The sequence below is a fragment of the Calonectris borealis genome, chromosome W (assembly GCF_964195595.1).
Source record: "Calonectris borealis chromosome W, bCalBor7.hap1.2, whole genome shotgun sequence".
Taxonomy (NCBI): Eukaryota; Metazoa; Chordata; class Aves; order Procellariiformes; family Procellariidae; genus Calonectris; species Calonectris borealis.
Window position 1 is genome coordinate 33,545,474 of NC_134351.1, and position 27,127 is coordinate 33,572,600.

A 27,127-nucleotide genomic window follows, 5' to 3' on the forward strand; every position below is an offset into this window, starting at 1 on the left:
CACACACACACGCTCACAGAGGCAAAGATAGATAAATATACAAAGATATACCTGTTAAAAATCCCCCTCGAGTTTAGTGAAATACTCGTGTCAAATGTCTTGGCATTTCTCAACAGGCGAATTTATAAATTTCTATTAAAATCACTTTCTGCTAACACCTTCGACAGTGATTCTTTGAGTGGCCTCTAAACCACTCATTCACGACAACACCACTTATTACTGATGTCCATTTGGACATTGAGCCATTAACTGCAACTCTTTGGATGCAGCCATCCATCCAATTCCTTATCCATCTGACAGTCCCTCCATCAAACCCATATCTCTCCTTTTTAGAGACAAGGATGTTGTGGGGGACCATGTCAAAGGCCTTACAGAAGTCAAGGTAGATGACATCCATAGCTCTTCCCTTGTCCACTGATGTAGTCACTCCATCGTAGGCGGCCACCAGATTAGTCAGGCACGATTTGCCCTTTGCGAAGCCATGTTGGCTCTCTCTAATCACCTCCCTGTCATCCATGTTTTTGGACACGTCTTCCAGGAGGATCTGTTCCATGATCTTACCAGGCACAGAGGTGAGGCTGACTGGTCGGTAGTTCATCTGATGGAATTATTCCTGAGAAAATGCTAATATATCATGTGACTACTTCCAACAGAAATCTAACCTCAAAGATACTGAAAAATAGTAATTCATGGTTGGAGGTGGGTGTTTGTTTGAAGTGCCTGCCCCACGTTTGTTCATGTTGGAAATGTTTCAAAACTTCATTTATTGAAAGTAAATTCAGATAAGTTTTGATGATCTGTCTTCATTAGGTGGCATAATTCTGGGAAATTAATTAAAGCTGAATGTTGAGTTACAAGGTTATGGTGAATGGGGTTATATTTAACTTCTTGAAGAGGGTTATTGGTTAAAACTATTCTTGTTTATTTATTAAGTTTAGGGGTCTTGTCACTTCTTTGCCTGATTTCTAGATGAGAAAAACATGGGAAAATACAGAGCTAATTAGTGTATTCCTATTGTCACGTTCTTTCTGTTTATTTTGTAACATGGACAAACAGTACCTTGGAAACTCTCTTTCAAGGGTACCATTAGCACCTTCATAGCCTGGTAACTTCCTTGAAGGCTGGCTGCAGTTTTGGCCCTTGTCACAGGGAATATATAATTCATTAAAAGTAAGTACTTTCTCAGCACTGACTAGGAAACAAAAGGTTTTCTTCTGTTTCTGGTCAGTGTGCAGATCACAAGTATGCTACGATACTTTAGCAGTTTTTCCTGATGTTAAGAGAGCGCTACTGTCAGCAGCTTGTTACACACACATTACTTTGGTAATGCACCTTGTGCCTGTTGCTATAGCAACCCCACATAAAATTACCTCAGCAGCCATTCAAATTCATTTTTACAAAAGTAAAGTAATTATAGCTATAATTAACTTTTTAAACTTGGTCTGTAGTACAAATTTACTCAGACCTATGTTACTGGATTTTTTAATGTAATTTTATGCCATTTTCCTTTTTTTGTTCTTTTGTATAATGTTTAGCTGAATAAGTACTGTTTGGGTGAGAGGTCATAACTACAATATGTCTCATCAAAATAAGACATTTCTTAGCAGGTGGTAAAAATAAAATCATTAGTGCCATGTAGTTCTGCCCTAAATTGTTTGCACAGTTGCTGCTAACTGTATAACTGACTTCCCATTAATAACTGTGATTATCTGGTTTTGGACTCTACCTTAAGACAATGGCCAGGATATTTCCAATATCCATATCATTAGTATGATTTTAAATTTTGAAGTTAATAAACTAAGAAAACATCTGGTTTTGGCAATTGTTGGCAACACTTTTTGTGAAAGTTCATGTTTTTGACAAGTTTCCTGGTTTGTTTGCAAGAGTACATGTGTGTAGCAACTTCTAGTGTACACTGAAGAGGCAGTTGTGTTACAAAATCTGATTGCAGAATTTGTGCATGCATGTATGTGGTGAAGCTTCTAAGGGGTTGCAATTTTATTTGGGTGGGGGTTTTTTTTAGTTAGACCCTTTTCCTAAAATCCCTCATGCATGCCTGTTATGTGCTTAAAATTTTTGTATGTGCACATGATTTGTTTGCCCGCATGAGCAATGTATTTGTCAGTAGTTTGATTAAACTGCAGTAGATGAGTGCTTAAAAGCCATGGTGAATTGGGTCTTTAATAAGTAATTATACAAAGAAATAAATAAAAATCTTCATTTTCTGATAGTATTCACTTTCACTCTTCATCCAGAGCAGTCTGAATTCAGAGACTTTCAAGACATTTCATGTAGCCCTATCATTTCGTTGGGTGTCTTATAAATTAAATGTCTTCACAAGTCCTCTTCTGGTTGCAGATAAACCAGTGGAAGAGGTAACTCCATCCTGCTTCCCTGCTGGAGGTTACGGACTTCTCACACCCCAGTCTGTATCAGTCAAAGAAGCTGGCTTAATTTGAACAATTTCCATAGTGTTTCTTTGCTATTCCAAATCATTTTCACAGCAATAGGTTATGGAGACATTGCACAAGTGCAAGAGCTAGCAGCTAGCAATGGACTGTGACTTTTGGAAAAAGATGCAGTGAGAAGCAGCTGGAGTGGGGATTTGGCCTGCACAGTTGCAGTTGAAAAAAGTGTTTGATGTTTTGATGTTTTTATTTAAAGTTGCTGCTTGTGCCAGAGTCAATACCAATGTGATTCCCATTATTGTTCTCTATAATATGCTCACTGACACGACACTGGGCGTCCTCAGGTGCCAGGAAGGAATACGTGGATTGAAACCAGCTCAAGCCTGTTGCTCTCCTCAAAATTCTTTTGTTAGTTGTTCAGTTCTTATACTCTATATTGGGCTGAGCCAGGTATACATTCCTCCCATGCTGGTCTGGCTAACTCAGAGAGACATTCACACCCTCTTAATGAACTCAGGGAGAAACATTTACACCACCAGTTAATCCACTCAACTCCTTGATCCAACCCTTTTGATATGAAGAAACCTTGAATATAATTCACTGCAACAATAAAGACTTATAAACTGTGATAAACCAAAACTATGATAAACCCTTTATCAAAAGGTTATCAAAGGTGCAGCCTCACCTTGAGTATTGTATGCAGTTCTGGGCCCCACAATTTAAGAAGGATGTTAAGGTCCTTGAATGCGTCCAGAGGAGGGCAACAGAGCTGGTGAAAGGGCTGGAAGGCATGTCCTGTGAGGAGCAGCTAAGGACTCTGGGTTTGTCTAGTTTGGAGAAAAGGAGGCTGAGGGGGCGACCTCATTGCTCTCTACAGCTTCCTGAGGAGGGGAAGTGGAGAGGGAGGTGCTGATCTCTTCTCCCTGGTACCCAGTGACAGGATGGGTGGGAATGGTTCAAAGCTGCATCAGGGGAGGTTCAGACTAGGAAGCATTTCTTTATTGAGAGGGTGGTCAAACACTGGAAGAGGCTTCCTAGAGAGGTGGTCGATGACCCAAGCCTGTCAGTGTTTGAGAGGCATTTGGACAATGCCCTTAATAATATGCTTTAACTTTTGGTCAGCCCTGAATTGGTCAGGCAGTTGGACTAGATGATCCTTGTAGGTCCCTTCCAACTGGAACTATTCTATTCTGTTCTGTTCTAAATAAATGAAATTCTACATGTTCTGTGTTACTGTAACAGCTATAATAATGATATTTGAAAATTGTGTGTGCTGGTAGTGTGTGTTTAAATAATAATGGCATTCCAGTTGTCTTTTCCTTTTTATGTAAATATTCACTTCTGTTCATTTACACTTTCCATATTCCCGCTCAGCATTTTGAAATATTCTGTCAACCCACTAAGTTAGTTATTTAAAAAAAATCAAACCATCACCCCATCCCTCCTAATGGAAACTGTCTTGGTTTTGTGTATGGAGTTCTAGAGGCATAAAAGTATACTGTTATGCAGTTAATACAAAATTCATTATAATGATATTGAGCATAAGTGTGTTGATTTGTTCCACTGGCATTTTGGGAAGATTGTACATGACTAAAAAGAAACAATTAATTTCTGCTATATTGCAAAATATTCAGATGTGGTACAAAGCAGTGGGTGCAGTAGAGCAGAAAGACCCTGATGTCAATCCCGAGGATACATGCGCTTACCCAATGATGATTTTTTTTTTAAAATTAATTATGTTATTTTGTATCAAAGGGGACATGAGTTTTAAAGAGAAATATAAGGAGTTTTTATTGATTTTAGAATATCTTGAAAGGAATTTTGTGTTGCTGATGCAGGCAAAGCTTTCAGTCTGATTTTCAGAAACATGTTTAATTCCCTCTAAGTTGATAGAAGAATGGAAAGTTATACCTACTAATATGGTAACAGGAAGTGTGGCTAATCTCCTGCAAAAGTGTGAAATTAAGTAACGTAAAATATGGTCATGAGAAGAAAGTTAAAATAAATCTTTATTTTTTTGCTTCAGAGCAAGAATGTACAAATTGCATTAAAATCTGAATTCCAGCCCAAGTAATTCTTCTACACAAATGTCTCTGTTAAAAAAAACAAACCAAAACAAAACAAAAATTTCAGTGGATGTGGTGGGTTGACCCCAGCCTGCAACTAAGCGCCCACCTAGCTGCTCACTCTTCTTCCCCAGAGGGATGGGGGAGAGAATCAGAAGAGCAAAAGTGAGAAAACTTATGGGTTGAGATAAAGAGACTTTAATAAGTGAAGGAAAGAGCGTGGGGAAAACCTGCAAGTGATACAAAGGCATTCACTCACCACCTCCCACAAGCAGACCAATGCACAGACAGTCTCCAAGAAATGGCTACCTTGGAAAAGACCAAACCCCCAGTTTTTATTGCTGAGCATGATGTTATATGACATGGAATATCCCTTTGGTCGATTTGGGTCAGCTGTCCTGGCTGTGTCCCCTCCCAGTCTCTCACCCACCCCCAGCCTACTCCCTGGGGCGAGTAGTGAGAAAGAGAGAAGGCCTTGACGCTGTGCAAGCACTGTTCAGCAATAGCTAAAACACTGGTGTGTTATCAACACTGTTTTGGTCACCAATCTAAAACACAGCACCATACCAGCTGCTATGAAGAAAGTTAACTCCATCCCAGCCAGACCCAGTACAGTGGAAAAAGCTCTTTTTATTTTAAAACAATTCATTGAATATTTTCTATATGCTCATGGCAGGAATATAAAAATAATATAAGATTGAAAAGTAAGGTTGTGCAACAAAGAGCTATTAGTCTATTTTCATGAATACAGTGATATATTTATTCATTAAGTTTTAAGTTAGTGAGAAGGAAAAGTGGTAGGGGCTAAGTGTTGTCATTATTCAAAAACAAAAATTGCAGGATGTATTCTAAATTGCTTTTGTTGCACTATAGATTCTGGTTGTGATTTGTTAGTAACAAAGATTTTTTTTAAAGGATTTTGTGCATACTATATGAATTTTTCTGTGAGGTACTCTTACTGATTTTGACACTGTTTCCATGATTCTGGGTTTGAATGCATAATTTAAGAGACTTTGTAGAGAGCCCTACATCCTTTGATCTGTTAAGTGAAGATATCTAGGGAAGGAAATAGGACTCTATGAGGTTGTGTAAGGATTCTGTATAGCCTCTAGAAGGTGCTACTGGTGAAATGAGTAAGAAGTTTTCTGTTTAGTACATGTGTAAGAGCAGAAATTGAGCAGAACTGAATGAGGATGAGGAAAAGATGTAATTTTAAAGGATAAATTAGTGCTTCTGGAACTTGATGACATCAGTGTTTTGTGCTAGGACAGAAAAATCCCCATCTGCTCTTTAAACAGTTTCCAGTAACACAAATGAGACGTGACTATTTAATAATGTCCCTTTAAATTATTGTCTTTCTAAAAAAGTCAGATGTGCACTACTGTATATCTTAGTAGTATGTCCACTATGCTCATGGTGCAGAGGTACAGTAACCAGGTTCACATATTGGAGACTACAGCTGAGGCTTTCCAAAGGAATGCAACAAGCAATTGTTTGAATGGGTCACATACAAATTTATTCTCTTAAAGCTCTCCTGCTTTCATGAATACCACTATAGCATGTAATGATCCACAGTGCTTCTTTGTACCCTTCTTTTTTTCCGAAATAAAGTCACAAAACAAAACCAATGTTTTTGGTGGGGTGGGAGGGAAAAAGAGGCCAATTAGTGTTTCAGCATCTCTTTAGATTTCCTATTGTGGTGGTTATGGATTTGTTATGGATTCCCCCCCCCAGCAAATTGATGATCCGCTTATCCATTCTGCTTTTTGTGTAAAACAACTAAGGGCAGATGAAATGCTCAGATTTTCAAGCCCTTTTTCCTATTGGCAGAAACTAGTCGGGGTTCTGAGAAAATATTTTCAGAGTAGTAACTTCTGAATATGAAATTTTTTCTGAGATATATGGTTCAATACATCTTTCTGAATATGTGTAATATTCACACATTCAACATTTACTATCAGCTTAATCTTTCATAAATAAAATCATAGTGAGAAAAATTTGATAATATTTTTGGCTCCCTCCCAGAGTTAACAAATTAATTCTTCTGTTTTTTTGCTGTAAAGTAGAACTCAAATCGCTTTGTTTCTGTCATTGTTCATAACAACTTACTTTCACTATTGCATAACAAATCATTCAGAGTATCTAGTAGTCTAATTATTCCTTGTGTGGATTTATTTAAAAAAGAACACCTTGAATAATAACTATGAAGAAAAGAATACATTCAGAGCTTAGTGATATTTAATGATTTGATAAATTGCAAGGAGTACATTGCTACCCTCCCCTGGAATGAATCAGGGCAGCCTTAGGTTATTTTACCAGTAGCTAACTCTGACCAACTAGGTCATTCTTGTGCTTGGAAGTAATCAAATACACAAAAACTTAATTTCCTGCAGCAGTCTTTTTCCCAGACATCTACCCTGGGGAGAGCCCAAGCTGCCTGGTGCACTGAATTAATGGAATGTGCAACTCCTGGACCCAAACAGGCTATCACACGTTGGTATATTATCCCTCTTTTTTTGAAGCATCTCTTATGAAAGTTAATTAAAACCTCCAGTGCACTGCTGCTTTATACTTGAAAACCACCATTAAGCAATAACAGAAGAGTTGTGTGTTGTAGTTAACAAGCCCTTACAAGCAATTTTATTGCAGTTTCAGATTATTTGCTAACTGACTGGGATGTATTTCATGTACTGCAGGCTTATTAACTTGATCAGAAGTTTCAGTCTGGATGCAGGAATTTCAGGTGGAGAGTTTTTTAATTTGTCAGTGTGGGTTTTTTTCTTTTATCTCCAAAGAGTACCATTTATCCTCCTACCATTTTGAAACTGATAATTAATAGTTCACTATCACTTGGGAGATTCATGTTTATCTATCCTTTGTAGACATTGCAGAGTAATTATCAAGAAATATGTTATAGTTTCAGATAAAATTATAGTCTTATATTTCCTATATTTCTTACACATTTTATCATATTATTTGTCTTTAAATTAACCTGAATTGAATAACTGAAAATTTTGAATTGTTGGTGATTCAACGTGTGAAAGCCAAGCAAATTTATATGAAAATCATAATAATCATGCTGTCCTTTTGTAGAATTTACTTGAAGCTATGAAAATGACCAGGAAGGGTCCCTCTTTTATGTCGATATTGCTCTTTTTTCTGTTGCACTTCTTCCTATCCCACACCCCATTTCTTTTCCCAAGTCTTCCTTTCTCTTTTCCTCAGTGGGATTATGGTATCACTGTCTTGCATTCCTGTTGTTTCTCCCCATCTATAGTTATCTTAATGACTTGGACCGCATAGCAGATTCGGCCTATCTGCCAACTCAGCAAGATGTGCTTAGAGTTCGAGTCCCAACAACAGGGATCATTGAATATCCATTCGACTTACAAAGCATCATTTTCAGGTAGAAAAAAAGTTTAACACCCATTTGCTTTGTTTCTTTTGTTTCCTTTTATATTAGTAATACCATGTATAGGATATTGGTTAAAAGTGCAAATTATTCAATGTTTTTAAAATTTGAGCTTGTTCATTTTATTTTCATGGTTTTGTCCATATATGATTAGCAGCTGTTGTTAAAGATGTCAAGAGGATGAGAAACATAGACTTGTCTTTTTCTGAAGGTAGTTATTATTGATAGAAAAACTGGAAGTAATTTTTCAATAAAATCAGTATATCAGTTTTATTGTGAATAACAAATTATGAAATGGAAAGGTACCACTTCTGTACTTGATTTTTAGAGAGAAGTGACATTTTGTAAGTTTAATACCACTCCTACAAATAATTTTCCCCACAGCTCATTTTGAGTGCAAATACAATTGCTTAAAGAATAACTATGCAATTACAATTTCAAGTTAGACACCCAAGTGTCTAGTTACATTGAGACCCATAATGAATTGGGAGTACACTCTGCCAGCAAATTTGAGGTTTTATTTTGACTGTTAACAACTTTAGTAAATACAGATTGTATTCTATTTATACTCTTAAGTTTAGGCAGCCTTGACAAGTTTGGAATTTTGACTCTGGTAATTTCTTGGGAGAAAGGCAGGCCACCAACTTCATTCTGTGGACATGTGTTTCTGCTGAATATACAGGGCATACATTCTAGAATCGTGGTTCAGAATCATGAGAGTTTTGAATATCAGAAATTTGAGGGTTTCAAGACCCATAATTCAAATTCAGAAAGCACATCAGACTAAAAAGCAAATATGATAACCTGTTTACTTACAACACATTCCATTAGTCTTCAATATGAATGGTAAAATTTTTAAGAAAAACAAACCAAATTGTGTTTTCAACTAAATTCTTGAATTCAGTGTTCCATATGTGATTGTATGTTTATCTGCTAAGGTATTTGTGGAGTTGATGTGGTCATTGTTAATTTTGCAGAATGGTGGATGTAGGAGGCCAACGATCGGAAAGAAGAAAATGGATACATTGCTTTGAAAATGTCACATCTATCATGTTCCTAGTAGCTCTTAGTGAATATGATCAAGTGCTTGTGGAGTCAGACAATGAGGTAAGCAAGCATCAGCATAAATCACCAGTTTTTAAGAAAAAATAATTTCACTAAAATTAATTTTAAATTTTAAGTATTATTTAAAATTCGATTAAAGCACAAGTTTGTAGAGAGCTTCAGTAGAAATGTGTGTGTTTTTACATAATTATTTGGATATTAAATTTGTTGGACCAGTAAAGTATAATGATAGATTGAATACTTCATGCTAAACAGCAAAACTCAAAGTTGTTAGTTCTTTTAAGACATTTTCAAAGCAGACTGGCTTGTCCAGTCCTGGCTGTTTTCCAAATGTCTACCAGCAGTTGTATGCAACTACATGTAATAAAATCAGAAGTTCTACAGGGATTAAGAGGCTAATTCTCAAATAATATGACATTATTTATATCATCAGCCATCTCCTTTAAAAGTACAGCTGTTACAAAGAAGAAATTTTCAGTTGCTTATATAGTGAATACATCTTGTAATTTATTTTTGTATTCTGTTTATTTTTGTATTCTTTTAACTTGGCGGGTATCAGAATGTTTTTATTTTGGTTTGTAAGACACGTTGTTGTGGTTTAACCCGACAGGCAGCCAAACACCACACAGCTGCTCGCTCACTCCCCCCACCCCCAGTGGGATGGGGGAGAGAATCGAGGGAAAAAAAAAAAGTAAAATTCATGGATTGAGATAAAGACAGTTTAATAGAACAGAAAAGGAAGGGATAATAATAATAATAATAACAATAATGATAGAATATACAAAATTAGTGATGCACAATGCAATTGCTCACCACCCGCCAAGCAATGCCCAAACAGCGATCGCTACTTCCTGAACCACGCCTCCTATTTATATACTGAGCATGACGTCATATGGCATGGAATACCCCGTTGGCCAGTTGGGTTAGCTGTCCTGGCTATGCTCCCTCCCAGCTTCTTGTGCACCTGGCAGAGCATGGGAAGCTGACAAGTCCTTGTCTAGCAGGGTACTTAGCAACAACTAAAAACATCAGTATGTTATCAACATTCTTCTCATACTAAATCCAAAACACAGCACTAGGAAGAAATTTAACTCTATCCCAGCCGAAACCAGGACACATATATTTGATGTTGTGGTCTGAACGGTAAGAGTCTGACAACACGTTATAAAACAAAACTTTATTGAGGAAGTAATAAAGATGAGCAACAATTCCCCCATATAGCGACTCACCCAATCACCGATAGCGAACACAGGATTGTAAGCGATGCCATGGCTCTGGTGGACTGCCAGGGACATTTGGTGTCTCGGTCATCTGGCAGAAACAGCCAATCGTGCAAATGCCTTTGAATGTGGAGAAGAGTTGCGACAATGTAGGTCGGGGGCAGGATGTTGGCAGTCTGTCTAAGCTGCCAATATTGGTCAAGGGGCAGGGTGCCAGGAGGCAGGGTTTCACTTCCACCCCTTGATTCTCTCAAATGATCACTTGACATGGAGTTATAGGCTAGGGTGTTATTTTGGTGGGTTGTTAGTCATATAATAAGCTAGGCGAGGTTGGTGTTCTGACACCTGCAGGGTATAAGTTACATAGTCAGAGGTCGAAAGCTGGTGTATCATGAGATGGGTACTGTAGAATCACCTCTATCAAGTATCAGTTGCGCAGGCATCTGGGAGGTGATTACTACGGCATCTTCCCAATTGCTACAAGAGAGGCTGCGAAAGAGATTACAACCAGCATCTGATTATATGTAGTGGCCCCAACCCAGGTCAGGGAGTGGCTTGACCATGACTGGGAAAATGCTTTACAACACAGTCTACAACCCCATCCACTGATACAAACCAAAACATAAACAATGGCAATAAACAAGATAATTACAAAAAGTACAGCCAAAATCTTTTGACAACTACCCTGAGATCTGGGAACCAAGAGGAACCTTGACCACAATTTGCCAATTCCCCAATCGATATTTTCGGTTGCCACCTGATGCAAGGGCTTTAGTTGTTCCTGGATTTTCTTAAGGTTGGTCTCAATGCGTAGATCTTGGTTGACATAGACACAGCTGGTAATATTTACTAACACGCAAATGCCACCTTGTGTGGCCAGCAAGTACTCTAAGGCTAGATGGTTTTGAACGGTAGTCTGTGATACTTGAGCAACTTCTTGTTGCAGTGCTTGGATGGCATCGGTTGTTACGTTTTCTATATTTTCCAGGGTAGCAGAGAGATTGATGATTGCTTTCTCCAGCTCAGAGACCCCTAGCTGAGGAAGGAGAGTCCGGGCAAACTGGTGAAATCTGGATCCTCATTCTACCAAAGGGTTAATACCACGCCGATGTCACAGGGCGTTTTTGCGGACATGGGTCATGTAGAGGTTTTCTTCAACATGCATCCCAGGCACTATTAGTCCGGGTGTGCAGGTCCCCTCTCACTCCATGGGAGGGTTTTCATGGCACAACCAGTATAGGCTGGGGGCACCTATTGTGCTAAGATCACGGCAGCGAGTGGTGTCTTTCAGGCAATTGTCAATATTGGCATGGTAGGTTTGTATGGTGTAGGATGGACCCCACCGCATGGTTTGTAGTTGATCACGGGACAGATCATAGCCCATAAAGTTCTGGAGGATGTAGAATTCTGATCCGTTCTTTACCAAGGCGGCAGTGGGTAGTCGGTAGTTGAGAGATTAGCCCGAATAGAGTAATATCTGACAAAAGTTTTAGATGCACAATTCCACCAATACCAGCATTCCCACCACGACAACCCCTTGGTGCCCAGATGCAGGATGTTGTGTACAAATCCAACAATCAGTTCCCTTTCTGACATTCGCCAGCACCTGAGATGTGAGAATTAACAAGTTAGGATCCCAACCAGCAAGGCCCTGGTGGACTGTCCCGAAGAACAGTTTCCACAGCATATTCAAAAGAGGGGCTTGCTCGGAATAACCAACAGTAGTACAAGTAAAACAACTACAATAAACAGCAATATAGCAGGAGGATTTTTCCAGATTGTTGTGGTTGAGATAAAGACAGTTTAATAGGGAAAGCAAAAGCTGTGCATGCAAGCAAAGCAAAATAACGAATTCATTCACTGCTTCCCATTGACAGGCAGATGTTTAGCCATTTCCAGGAAAGCAGGGCTTCATCACGTGTTAACAGTTACTTGGGAAGACAAATGTCATAATGCCGAACGTCCCCCTCCCCTCCTCCTTCCCCCAGCTTCTTTTGCACCTCAGCCCACTCACTGGTGGGGCAGCGTGAGAAGCAGAATAGGCCTTGATGCTGTACAAGCACTGTTCAGCAATAACTAAAACATCCCTATGTTATCAACACTGTTTTGGTCACAAATCCAAAAAGATAGCACCATATGAGCTGCTATGAAGAAAATTAACTCTATCCCAGCCAAAACCAGTACACAGATCAGTCCGTTCGTCCAGGGTGGTCCAGTAGTTGGGCTGAGTCAGTGGCTCCGGGCTCATCATGGATATTATCACTTCCTGAAATACAAAATCACTTCTAGGACAGCCCAAAGGGGCAGTCTGTGGATCCAACGATGAGATTTGGGCCCTGGTGTCCACAACAAAGGTGACTGAGTGCCGGTCATTCAAGACAACTTCTAATCGGGGCTAGGACATAGGGTACGCAAAAAGGTCTGCCGGGAAACAGAACTAGGAGAGGATCTTTGTCTGGTGGTGGACACTCGCCCGCCAGTTCTCAGGCAGCACCTTAGAGAGAGGAAGGAGGGGCTGAAGGTGAGGCACTGCAAGGCTCACAGGGAAGGTGGAGGTGGGCAGGGCCCACCTGCTGATGGACATTCAGAAGCTGTACAAAGACATTGTTCGGCAATTTATCAATTTGTTGGGGGGTGGGTAAACCCCCTTTCCAGCAGGAACTGCCAGAGGCGGCCCCTGTCTGTCTGGCCGGCGGAGGTGCCCCGTCCTCTGCCCAGGTGAGGATTCCTCTGCATCTGACCATGGGGCACAGGAGCCATTGCCACAGCACCCACCCCTGCAGCCAGGGCAAGCAGAGCCCCTGTGTCCCGCAGTCTCCATTACTGAGGTGAGTTAGAGCTGCCTCAGTGCGCCAGAGCCTCCTGAGCCACTCCACCCAGCCTTCTCCTGGCTTTTTACGAAACTGGTCGCCCTGGTATAGGCTTGCACCCCGCAAGTGCTCAAGGCAGGTAGAAGAAGGGCAGGGATGTCTTCCCCTGTAGGGTTGGGAAGGGGATCAGGGTCTGGTCCAGGGCCATTTTTGTCCCTGTCCCAATTATCATCCTTATCATCGTCCTGGTAGATAGTGGCCCTAACTTGGGCCGTTGTACCGGGACGATTGCTCTGGGCCTCGAGGGCCCGCTGGGCCAAGGGGACTAGCTTATGCTCATCCCTCTCAGCCCCTTGCTTAGCTTATCCCGCCCGTTTGAGGGTGCTGCACAGCCCAGTAATTTCAGCCTGGGCAGCGTTGAGGGCACAAGTCAGGAGGCCGATTAAGCAACCTTTGCCTTTTCCCTGTTTGCAACATCTGGCCTTACGCCACTGTTCAAATTCATCCCCAGTAGCCTGGGGATCTGTCCAATTATCTTGGATCCAATCCTCCCCCTATTGGGGGGAGCTCCAAGCTTGCTTCTTTCCTGAAGTGTCCAGTAGTTGTCAGAAAGACTCCATCCTGTCCGTGACACCAATAATGTGGTCTGAACAGTAATGGAGTCTGACAACATGTTATAAAACAAAATTTTATTGAGGCAGTCGGAAAGATGAGCAGCAATGCGCCCATACGGTGACTCACCCAATCACCAATAGCAAATGCAGAATCATAAGCGATGCCATGGCCCTAGTGGACTGCCAATGACATTTGGTGTCCAGGTCATCTGGCAGCAACAGCCAATCGTGCAAATGCCTTTTGAATGCAGGTAAGAGTTGCACCGCCCCTTGGCTCCACCAGTGGTAGTGTGATTTGAGAGAACCATACCTTACATTAATAATGTGGGCGGCACCCTGCCTACGCTGCCAATGTCGGTCAGGGGGCAGGGTGTCAGGAGGTAGGGTGTCAGATGTGATGCTAATTATTTTTCTCAGTGTATTGATCTAACAGAATCACACTACCAGTATTGTGTTTTTAACTAGAACCCAAGTATGGAACATAGAGTGGAACATGAATGACACAAGGAAAAATAGTAGTGCAGATAGCTTGCAGCATAAAATGCATCCTGCTTAATGGGGTAGAGAGAGATGAATTTAAGACTGTAATGTGTTCTATAAATAGGCTCCTAGTCTTTGTTAACATTTTGGTTTCTGGTAAATGTAAATAAAAATACATTGAAATAGTCTTTTTAGGAGAAGGAGATTAAAGAGAAACCTCACTTTCACAATTTTACATGGATGTTAGCGTGTTAAATTATTTATAACTTGGCCATCTTCTTTAGAAGATGGAAGAATATCTTCCCGGGCTTTCAGAGTATACAGTCTTGTCCTTTGTTGTTATCAGCTACAAGTGTTCACATGTTACGAACTAAATGGAACATATGGACTGAATATTTCCCTTCTGTCTTGGGCTCTCCTACCACTTTGAAATGACTTTTTTTCAGCTCTTATGAAAAAGAACTTACTCATAAAGCTGTCTTGATTTTTCAAGTTTTCACTTTCAAAACAAAACGTTTTGGAGGTAAACGTGGAGGTCAAAGTTCTAAAACTCTTCTTTGTCTTGAAGATGGTTCTTCCACCTCACTGCTAGACTATTTATGTTCCTTATTAACATCAGTGAAAAACTTTTGAAACTTTTTTTCAGTTTGAAATATGTTCATAACTGTAATTCAAAGCATTTTTTCAAGTCATACATGCAGAAACTTGTGGCACATTCCACAAGTGGGCTTGCGGTGGGCTTGCGACAGCTGGCTGCCCGCCCCACATGGGGCGGGCCCAGTGCAAAGTGCCGCTCGTGGTCGGGACCAGAGGGTTGGACAGATGTGGCACTGCCTCTCCCCCATTGCGTACTGCATGATCGTGGGGCACCCGGCGCTAAATCATTCGTGGATGACCTGATTCTGGATCAGGGTTTCGTATGTAGCAGAGCTGCTCCCTTGCTGCGATCTACTGAGAATCAGCCCTCGACACAAGCTTTTGTAAAGAATAAAAAAGCAAAAATTTAAACAATAAAAAATAAAAAATTGCACCCATTTTTAAAAAGGGTAGAAAGGAGGACCCTGGGAACTACCGACCTGTCGGCCTCACCTCTGTGCCTGGGAAGATCATGGAACAGATCCTCCTAGAAGCTATGTTAAGGCACATGGAGGACAGGGAGGTGATTCGAGACAGCCAGCATGGCTTCACCAAGGGCAAGTCCTGCCTGACCAACCTAGTGGCCTTCTATGATGGAGTGACTACATCAGTGGACAAGGGAAGAGCTATGGATGTCGTCTATCTGGACCTCTGTAAGGCCTTTGACATGGTCCCCCACAACATCCTTCTCTCTAAACTGGAGAGGTATGGATTTGATGGGTGGACCATTCGGTGGATAAGGAATTGGCTGGATGGTCGCATCCAGAGGGTAGTGGTCAACGGCTCAATGTCCAGATGGAGATCAGTGACGAGTGGTGTCCCGCAGGGGTCCGTATTGGGACCGGTACTGTTTAATATCTTCATCAATGACATAGACAGTGGGATCGAGCGCACCCTCAGCAAGTTTGCAGATGACACCAAGCTGAGTGGTGCGGTTGACATGCCTGAGGGACGGGATGCCATCCATCCAAAGGGACCTGGACAAGCTCAAGAAGTGGGCCCATGTGAACCTCATGAAGTTCAACAGGGCCAAGTGCAAGGTCCTGCACCTGGGTCGGGGCAATCCCCAGTATCAATACAGGCTGGGGGATGAAGGGATTGAGAGCAGCCCTGCCGAGAAGGACTTGGGGGTACTGGTGGATGAAAAGCTGGACATGAGCCGACAATGTGCGCTCGCAGCCCAGAAGGCCAATCGTATCCTGGGCTGCATCAAAAGAAGCGTGACCAGCAGGTCGAGGGAGGTGATTCTGCCCCTCTGCTCTGGTGAGACCCCACCTGGAGTACTGCATCCAGCTCTGGAACCCTCAGCACAAGAAAGACATGGGCCTGTTGGAGTGGGTCCAGAGGAGGGCCACAAAAATGGTCAGAGGGCTGGAACACCTCTCCTATGAGGAAAGGCTGAGAGAGTTGGGGTTATTTAGCCTGGAGAAGAGAAGGCTCCGGGGAGACCTTATTGCAGCCTTTCAATATATAAAGGGGGCTTATAAGAAAGATTGGGACAGACCTTTTAGCAGGGCCTGTAGCGATAGGACAAGGGGGAATGGTTTTAAACTAAAAGAGGGTAGATTTAGACTAGATATAAGGAAGAAATTTTTTACAGTGAGGGTGGTGAAACACTGGAACAGGTTGCCCAGAGAGGTGGTAGATGCCCCATCCCTGGAAACATTCCAGGTCAGGTTGGACAGGGCTCTGAGCAACCTGATCTAGTTGAAGATGTCCCTGCTCCTTGCAGTGGGGTTGGACTAGATGACCTTTAAATGTCCCTTCCAACCCAAACCATTCTATGATTCTATATAGGTTTTTTTAGCATACCAGAACACTGCTTTATTCCCATCCTTTTCCCTTCTCTTCTAGTCCCAGAAAGCAAGAATGTATTTATTTATTCCACATAAAGCAAAGTGTATTTTTGTAAGAATGTGGATGTGACAGAAATATGAAAAGGTTTTAAATGTGTTAGTTCTCACCTTAAATTAAGAAATTTACAAGAAATATTCTTATTCCTCACTGTGATGTGACAGGTTCATTAAGGAAGACAATCAGTCAATGGATATTTTTTCACACTCTGCAAAATTCAAATAACCTTTGAACTGTGAAACAGTATTAAAATTTCAGCACCAAAGTGAGAGAGTGTGTATAAATGCCCTACTTTTTTCTTATGGATAGAATCAGTGTGATACTATGATAGAATCTAATCCTTCTTTGATACTTGTGCCTGTCATTTGTGTAAGAGATCTGACTCAACAACTTGCAGTGTTCTGCTGCTCCTCTTGCATTGCTTTCATGGCCTGATTAAACAGTATGATTTTTGTAAGATGGCCTACTTTCTTTTTCTAATTAGTCCACTGCATGATATTGCCTGAAGTCTTTTTCCTTGTAGTATGCTTTAACAAAGAAAACTATACTTTTAAAATTATCTGTGCGATTCTTTTTAGTTAATATATTGTTTCATTAATCTCATTTTCATGTATAAATATAAATCTATAAGAATTATTATTTGCCATTCAGTGCATCTGTGTTTGTTTATATGACCTTTCATCATTCTGAAATTGTTTTAGAGTTCTTAAGGCTCAGGTTTGTATTTGCAAAATGTAGTGCATGATAGACTTTCTGCTGTAAATCTGTTTCTTTCCTTGTTTAGCTTATTCAAGAGAAATACATTTAGATTATAAATCAGATGAGGCTATAGTAAGTTCAGAGGTTTCACTAGTGTATCTCAAGGGCTTTTACTTACTGGGTATGTGTGGGATTGAGTTAGACACTGTTTTTGACTTCATATTCTTAGAGGAGTTAAGTCTTCAACTACTCTGTAAGGGGACATCATGCATAGAAATGAGACAAGCGTTCAGACTGCCTGTCTTTGAGAGCCCTGTGTAGGATGATGCTTAAATGATATATCCATGAAATTGCAATCCAGTGACAGAGATCTGCAATTAAAGAATTGGAGGTTTCAAACCGGAAGCATGCATAGCTACCCAAGTTGTATTATAACCATGACTCCTCTAACAACCAATGCTCAGAAACAGTCATCTCTCCTCTCTTAAGTATGTGTCTAGTTTGTACATAACTAAGCATCTGGTTGTGGTGCATAAATACAAAATGTGAAAAATTGCTAAGGATAGTATATTTAAACATCTCTTTCAAAAATTTCATATGGTGTACAGATTTCAAATGCCTCTCTCTTCTTAAATGAGTATAAAAGGGCAGATACTTAGGTGTTCCAAATTCTGCCCTTAATAATACAGTAAGTATCTAGATTCACTGGTGGAAATGAGGACAAAATTTGATCCAGATGACATAATATATTCATTACATTATTAGTACTGTAAATTAAGTAAATCTTCCCTCAATCTAATATCATGTGATGAAGGGAAACATAAGTTAAATTATCATATGTGTTTGACCTTTTCACTTTTCCAGAAAAGTCTGACAGAATTAGTAGTGAGAGGAAAAATGAAGGGATCAGCTCTCTGATAAATTTATGATGTCCTATAGGTCAAATTTTCCCTGAGTTATACCAGTGGATCTGGAGAAACTTGCAGTTTTATCAAAAAGCAGAGTTTAGAACTTATTTTTAAATAAGTTAAATTTTAAATGTTAAACTTATTTTTAAATAAATTTATTTAAATCAACTTCTTTCCTTAAATAAAGGATTTTTCCTACATAAAGTATGTTGTTATTCCATATTCCAGGATAAGCTGCATTCAAACACGGATCATAGGTAGCTCTTCTAAATATATAAAATCTCATGGTCTCAGGGCAATAAATACAGAAATGGGTTCCAGTTTTCCAGGAGAACTAGTAATCTAGTGGACTAGAGACAGCAGAGTATAGTTTTAAAATCTGGGTTCATAGAAAAGAGATTTTCATGACCTTTGCAGAGCTCGTTAAGTAGTTAGTACTAATAGGAATGGCAAAACAAAGAATGGTATTTATTGATGCTTGGACAAATGTCTTTTCCATGTTAACACGATATAAGTCTAAGTGTTACATGATTTCATATAACTTCTGTAGGTCTATGGTGGTCTATAAAAGTGTGGGCTTTTTATATAGAGAGATCTTTTTTTGTGTGTATTCCCAGAGGAAAATAGAAAAGACACTTAGGACATGATTTCCTCAGTTCAACTAAATTAATAGATTAAACATTGCTAAATTTATAATAGGCTAAATGAAATTTTGAAATTTTTTAAGAAGCTATCAAAAATTAGAAGTATTTTCTGAGATATCATTGGAGACTGAAAAGCTACAGAGGCAATGGATGGCATAAAATATTCATTGATAAAAGATGATTTTTAGAAGTAAAGCAGAACATCCATTGGCCAAAATAATTGGGGAAGAAATGCCAGTTTAAATCATTTTGGTCAGAGTTAATATATTTTGGTTAAATATATATAAAAAAATATGATTGTAAAATGCGAGTTTGTAACAGGATTGGAGATAAATTTCACTAGTATTTAGAACTGTAATATTCTTTCCACTTTGACTTTTGTGTAAGGTATTTCAGTAGTGCCCTATATATACATAATATGTATCCTATATATATACACATATATCATATATCTATCTTTATGCCTTAGGAAAACAATATTTTCTCCATTATTTTACTTGTTAAGCAATTTCTTTTCGTTGATGAATGAAACCACATACAAAAGAATCATTGAAATGTTTCTTTCTTTATTGAAACAGACATCTTAAAATATTAACATTAATAGAATTTTAAAAGCTTATATTTCATAGGAGGTTTACTTGCTGGGTTTTCACTGACTGAGTAACAAAACAAATAGAACTAATCTTTATTTTTAAGGTCTAATTCATTTATATGTCCTATTCAGAGAGGTAATTTGTAATCCTCTTAAGAGAGTTGTTTACATTATTGGTTCTAATTAATTAGAGAAGGAAAAGGTTCTTTTCAAATAAAGAGTGTTGCTCCTTTTTTTAAGATTTTGTTTGGGTTCTAAAGGTCATATTGCATCTTAATAAATTATTCAGTTTAGCTGCAACTAAAATTTTTAGTGTTTTAAAACAATAGGAATATAGGAAACTTTGTTATCCTTAAGTTGTCCTAGGTAGAATAGATTAAAGTTGTTTGGATTATTAAAAAATATTCAAGTTAAAGTCTGTTGTATTAAAATTACATTAAATACATGAATACAGGATAGGTATTTTTAGTGTGTATTCATTTGTGCTTGTATACAGGTATGTAGATGCAGGCCTATATGCTCATGTTTTGAATCTGGACAAAATACATCTGTAAAATAGATGAGTATCCAAAGTCTAGATGGAACTTCTGTAGCGTTCATCAGTGTGCTCTGACAAATTGGTACAATGTTCCAGTCACACTTTCTTTTGATGTAGGCCAAAAATATGAAATGACATGAGGCCACAGAGTTCAGAATACTTTCATTCTTCGTGGAGACAATTATCTGATGAATGTATTTCATTTTTACATCAGAACTATCTTTCTGTTCACATCTAGGCATGTTTCCACTTTTCTTCCAGCACTTTGAGTTCCTTATTCACAGGCTAGTCCTACATGGCTTACCATGAAGGCTGAAAGAAAACAATGTTGAGATCAGAGCACTTTTTTTTCTGCATTGTGTAAAAAAAACATGTAAAACATTTAGTTGCCTGTTTTTTTCATCAGCATTCAGCAGTCCAGAACAATTGGGCATGGAGCAGAGGAATAATATGAACTCCCAGATAGAATTAAAATATTATTTCCATGGGAAATAAAATCTCCAGAACTCATTGTTCATTTGGAAACTAGAGAAAATAACACATTTATCTTCTGTGCCAAAATTATTTGCTCTATGTATTATATCTGTTCATGCATGTTCACACACATGCATATATATATTTTCTTTTTTTCTGTAGATAAAAAACCTTTTGAATATAAAGTATCAGTACTAAGAAGTATTTGCATAATGAAGAGCTAGAGCTTGTTCCTCTGTGTTAAAATGGATGGTTCATAACGAATGGGAGTTTGAATTATCATACACCCATTTGCAGATGTAAATGTTATTGGTAAATGTTATTATTGGCCGTGATTGCTGACAAAGAAGATGGCCACTTTTTTGTCAGTAACCAGTGTCAAAACTGACCAGAAAAGGGCCTTTTTCATCGACAATTTTATTTTAAAAGTTTTTCACCTGTTTTTCTCAAAAATAAGTGGGTATTTATGAAAAACTGTTTATTCCAGCATTCATGATATTTCATCAAAAAAACATTTAACAGCCATTTTTTATTTAAAAAATAATTTGGCAGCAATGTTTGGACCATGTTCTTCGACCACTGTTTGGATCACATTTTTTGGACAATATTTTTGTGATTTAATGGTTGTTGAACAAATTTATTTCAGTGGATTTCAGTTGTCATTTGATCTGTCTGTCCCTCTTATGGATACATAAAATTGCAATATATTTTGAATGTTGCAACTTTAAGTTGTTGGAGAGGTTAGAGTTCTTCTTTAAGGTGATTTAAAAATACAGTTCTCGGCTACAGAGATGTCTTCCCAGTCTTCTACCAGCAGTTCTTTTCATCAGGCTGGTCTGCAGAAAGATTAAAACAAGTGAAGAAAATAAAGGAATCATTCCTGAGCTCTGTATGTGTTTGAAGTAGTCTCTTATTGCATTTGAGTTATTCATCACAATACAATGGTTTGTACAACCATTACAATTCTCTCTCAGATAGCTAGTTATAGCTGCATGATTATATTTCATACTGATGGCAAAAAATTAAAGTGTTTCCAGTTTTGAAACTGTATTTACTTTTTTACATAGCGGAGGACTTGGCACTTACCTGATTTCCTCTTATTTCCCAACCTTACATGTAGCAGCCCTATTATATTTCCAGCCAAGGAATACGCTACAGGGTCTTTCTGTGCAGCCAGACAGTGCTGCTACTTAAATAATTGCTGTAAGTCTTATTTGGAGAATGGAGATATTCCTAATTAATATAGACTTTCCAACAGAAAAAAAAGACTCAAATGCACAAACTTTTGTCAGGTCAAATAATGGAGTGCATCACTGTGATGCTAAGTAACTTCAGAAATATTAACCCCTGCTTTGTGATCTTTGGGGGCGGGAGGACTGAAACTCTCTTGTGTCAATATCCCCTCTTCACCTGCTTCTGAATCCTCTCTCACTCAGATAACCATCTCTTACCAGCATAAACAGTGTACTGGGTGTACATGGCAAGGTTTTGGTAGTGGGGAGGGGAAGGCTGCCTCTGTGGGAAGAGGTCAGAGGCAACCCTGTGCCAAACACAGCTGGTTCCAGTTGGCTCCCCAATGGCCCCACTGCAGACCAAAGCTGAGCCAATTAGCAAAGTTTGTGGTGCCTCTGTGATAACATATTTAAGAAAGGGTAAAAAAAAAATGCTGGATGGAGAGAGGAGGAGGGAACAAAAAGAGTGAGAAACATCAGAGGGAACACCAAAGTCAGAGCAGAAGCAGGAGATCAATGGTAGAGCAGATATTCACTGCAGCCTTTGGAGAACCCACCCCAGAGCAGATGGATATTCTTGAAGGAACTGCAGTCCGTGGAAAACCTACACTGGCACAGAGGAAAAGTGTGAGAAGGAAGGAGCAACAGAGAGAAAATGCTATGTACTGACCATAACCCTCACTCCCATCCCCATTATGCTGCTTGGGGGGGGTGCAGAGTTGAAGAGTCTGAAGAGGAGTGAAGTTGAGCCTGGGAAAGTGGGGAGGAATGCTGTTGGTTTAATGTTTGTCTTTTCTTTCCCACTACCTGAATCAGTAATTAAATATTTAATTGGCTATAAGTTAAATTTCCCCAACTCCAGTCTGTTTTGCCTGCAACGGTAATTAGTAACTGATCTCCCTGTCTTTATCTCAACCCACAAGCTTTCTTGTTCCAGTTCTTCCTGTTTTCTCCCCCCATCCCGCTGGGGGCAGGGGAGTGAGATTGCAGCTGGGTGGCAGTTTGGCTGCTAGCCAAGGCTCACCCAGCACACATAGATATATACACAGCACAAGTTCATCATTAAAAAATGCATCTTTGTTTACCTCACCACCTTATCTCTCATCATTTCAATGAAATTCAATCCCTCAAAATCTGAGAAATCCTAACTTTGTTAACAGAACCTATTTAAATTATTAATAATTTTTGAGGAAAAAAAAACACTACATTTTTTGGTTTATATGTAACAGCATGTCAACTAGATGCCACTCTAGTTAATCATAAATACATTTAGTTATGGGTGAAATGATCCACTACTGCTGCTGTATTGTTCCAGATTAATATTGTACCCAGTCTTTTCTCTTGGAGCACTATTTTTGTTAGCTGAGAAATGCTGCTTTTCCCCTCACTGGATACCAGTTGATACAGCTTTTAAATGCTTTTTTAGCCCTTTTCAGCTATTATTTCTCAGAATTTGACTTGTTAGAGCCAAACTATTATAAATTATGCCAATTATTTCTGTAATTGCAAAAGTAATTGAAGTAATTGCAAATTTTTCCAGAGCAACAGAGATCTTGGGAGATGGTAAAAACAGTGGTTCTGCTGCTCATTTTCCTTATGCCAGGTGCCTAGAGAGCTAGGGAGACCACAACAAGCTGTTGCTGCTGTCAAAGGGAGGTTGCTGTGAAGGTTGGCATGACTGCTGTGAAACAGCTCCTAACAGAGCAGCTTACAGCACAATTTCTCTCTTGACTTATGCCTAATGATAAGCAAAGGAGTAGTTTTGCAGAAGTACATGCATATTTATAGTTAGAATTAGGCTTAAGTACTTTGCTGAATCCAGATTGTTTACATATTACAGAATCACAGAATGCTTGAAGTTGGAAGGGGCCTCCTGAGATCATCTAGTCCAACCTCCCTGTTCAAGCAAGGTCAGCTAGAGCAGGTTGCCCAGGAATAATAATAATGAATTAATAACAGTAAGAAATTAATTCTCCTAATATTTATCCTTAAGGCTTAAGTTGGATATTTATCAGCTACCCCAAAATAAATTTACTGCACTTGCTCCTCATTGTAAATGAGTGACAAGTTTAACAAAAACAGTCCTTAAACTCAGAAATTCAAATTGTAATATTTTCCTTAAAAGTCCATTACTTTCTATTAGTATTCTATTAGTATTTAAGCTATAACATTTCATCTCTTTGCTTCTCTTGTTATACCTTTGCTTTCTTTTAAACTTTCTGATTCTATCAAACAGAAACTACAAAAAGCAAAAGGTTTTATTCATGTGGGCCTTTCAATAGAAGCCAGAGGCTAATAGTTTTTCATAATGATACATTTTAAATTCAGGTTTACAGTGATGGCTTTTGGGACACTTTTTAAAAACTGCTGAGAGTTTAATATGTGTTTAATACGATCCTGTCTACCTTCCTTATAACAACAGCGAAAAGGAAAAAGCCAGTGAGATCTCCCTTAATTCAGGCAACTGGTAAACATTTTTATTTACTTCCTAAGGAGGGGCTCAGTTTTGGAAAGACCACCCACCTGAAGGTAGCAATTACAGGGATGGAATGGAAGAGTTAGATCCTACAGAATTTATTATTGCTAAGACTATACATCAGGAGAAGATACAGGTATGCTCTTGTCTTTAGAGCATGTTAGGTATTTTATTTTCTCACACCTTAATAGTTAGAGGTACTACTGTCCATACTGTGAGTGTAGTTTGTGGTAGTAAAAAAAAAAACACCACAGAAAACAAAAATGGTAAAAAAAAAACTGTGTGAATTTAGGACATGTATTCCCTCATTTTTTCCCCTCCTCTGACTCCCCTCGAGTTTTAACTATGATATTGTTATTAGGTCTATATATTATAAAGTTATAAAAGGAATGGTTGCGATTGTGCTTTAACAATTAACCTAAGGACTTATGTTTTATGCTCAGCTCCGTTGATATTTCAGTTTTTCTCCTTTTTGAATGAAATTCTTGCACCATTGAAATCAATGCAACTGCAAAAAAGCAAAGATTTTACTTCTCTGCTTAGTTTCTCCATCTATAAATTTGTCTATTTACTTTCACTCACCACTCCAACATGCTGTAAAGTTTAATAAATTGCTTGAAGATTCTGTGGTGATACAAAATAACTAAACTATCAACTTCTACAAAATTGAATTTTTTAGGTGGGGGGCGGGTTAAAGTTCCTATTTTCCATTCTTATGCAGGTCACTTTAAAATGTAAATTAATACAAGTCAAAATACACTTATAGCAAAACTGTCTGAGTTTTCTGACAGAATGTTGCATACATTAACAACAAAAGGAGGGCTAAGGAGAATCTCCCTCCTTTATTGGATGCGGGGGGAAACATAGTGACAAAGGATGAGGAAAAGGCTGAGGTACTTAATGCTGCCTTTGCCTCAGTCTTTAATAGCAAGACCAATTGTTCTCGGGGTACCCAGCCCCCTGAGCTGGGAGACAGGGATGGGGAGCAGAATGAAGCCCCCATAATCCAAGGGGAAATGGTTAGTGACCTGCTACACCACTTAGACACACACAAGTCTATGGGGCCAGATGGGATCCACCCAAGGGTACTGAGGGAGCTGGCGGAAGTGCTCACCAAGCCACTTTCAACCCTTTATCAGCAGTCCTGGCTAACCGGGGAGGTCCCAGTTGACTGGAGGTTAGCAAATGGGACGCCCATCTACAAGAAGGGCCGGAAGGAGGATCCGGGGAACTACAGGCCTGTCAGTCTGACCTTGGTGCCGGGGAAGGTTATGGAGCAGCTCATCTTGAGTGCCATCACACGGCACATACAGGACAACCAGGTGATCAGGCCCAATCAGCATGGGTTTGGGAAAGGCAGGTCCTGCTTGACTAACCTGATGTCCTTCTATGACCAGGTGACCCGCCTAGTGGATGAGGGAAAGGCTGTGGATGTTGTTTACCTGGACTTTAGTAAAGCCTTTGACACTGTCTCCCACAGCATTCTCCTGGAGAAACTGGCTGCTCATGGCTTGGACGGGTGTACTCTTTGCTAGGTAAAAAACTGGCTGGACGGCCAGGCCCAGAGAGTTGTGGTGAATGGAGTTAAATCCAGTTGGCGGCCGGTCACGAGCAGTGTTCCCCAGGGCTCAGTATTGGGGCCGGTCTTGTTCAATATCTTTATCAATGATCTGGATGAGGGGATCGAGTGCTCCCTCAGTCAGTTTGCAGACGACACCAAGTTGGGCGGGAGTGTTGATCTGCTGGAGGGTAGGAAGGCTCTGCAGAGGGACCTGGACAGGCTGGATTGATGGGCCGAGGCCAACTGTATGAGATTCAACAAGGCTAAGTGCCGGGTCCTGCCCTTGGGTCATAACAACCCCATGCAACGCTACAGGCTTGGGCAAGAGTGGCTGGAAAGCTGCCTGGTGGAAAAGGACCTGGGGGTGCTGGTTGACAGCTGGCTGAACATGAGCCGGCAGTGTGCCCAGGTGGCCAAGAAGGCCAATAGCATCCTGGCCTGTATCAGAAATAGTGTGGCCAGCAGGAGTAGGGAAGTGATTGTGCCCCTGTACTTGGTACTGGTGAGGCCACACCTCGAATACTGTGTTCAGTTTTGGGCCCCTCACAACAAGAAAGATATTGAGGTGCTGGAGCGCATCCAAAGAAGAGCAACGAAGCTGGTGAAGGGTCTGGAGAACAAGTCTTATGAGGAGCGTCTGAGGGAACTGGGACTGTTTAGCCTGGAGAAGAGGAGGCTGAGGGGAGACCTCATCGCTCTCTACAGCTGCCCGAAAGGAGGTTGTAGCGAGGTGGGTGTTGGTCTCTTTTCCCAAGTAACAAGTGATAGGACGATAGGAAATGGCCTCAAGTTGCGCCAAGGGAGGTTTAGATTGGATATTAGGAAAAATTTCTTCACCGAAAGGGTTATCAAGCCTTGGAACAGGCTGCCCAGGGAAGTGGTTGAGTCACCATCCCTGGAAGTATTTGAAAGACATGTAGATGTGGCACTTAGGGACATGGTTTAGTGGTGGACTTGTTAGTGTTAGGTTAATGGTTGGACTCAATGATCTTAAGGGTCTTTTCCAACCTAGATGATTATATGCTTCTATGATTCTATGGCTCAGCTACAGCAGAATCTGCAGGATTCACTTCCTTGATTTTGTTCTCTGGAGGCCTGTTTGGTGGTGAAACTGTTATTTTCAGGAGGCAGCTCCTAAGAAAAACTTCCATAGGTAGCTAATCAGGCCTGCCTTAGAGTTTTCCAAATAAAGAAAGAAGTAGAGTTAATTCCTTGTACCGGACTCAATTTGTTCTGACTCTGTATTAACTGCATCATGTCAGCCTAACAGTTCTTCAGAATTTTATCAAAACACAACAGAATTTTACAGTGTTAGAAGGCCCTTACAAACAGAACTGTATGCTTCACTTACTTACATTTCCACTATAATGCAAAATGCTTTTCAGGAGCAATTAAGCTATTAAAGTAAAGGCTAACCCAATGATGTTAGAAACAAATT

General features: G+C 39.8%; 1 protein-coding gene across 1 annotated transcript in view; it reads left to right on the plus strand.

Moving 5' to 3' along the window:
* LOC142074924 (guanine nucleotide-binding protein G(q) subunit alpha) overlaps positions 1 to 27,127 on the plus strand; it is a 176,333-nt gene that overhangs the window by 142,886 nt on the left and 6,320 nt on the right. Inside the window, exons 4-5 of the mRNA XM_075135932.1 lie at positions 7,752 to 7,880; positions 8,864 to 8,993. Of these exons, the coding sequence (XP_074992033.1) occupies positions 7,752 to 7,880; positions 8,864 to 8,993 (259 nt within the window). The remainder of the gene's footprint in view (positions 1 to 7,751; positions 7,881 to 8,863; positions 8,994 to 27,127) is intronic.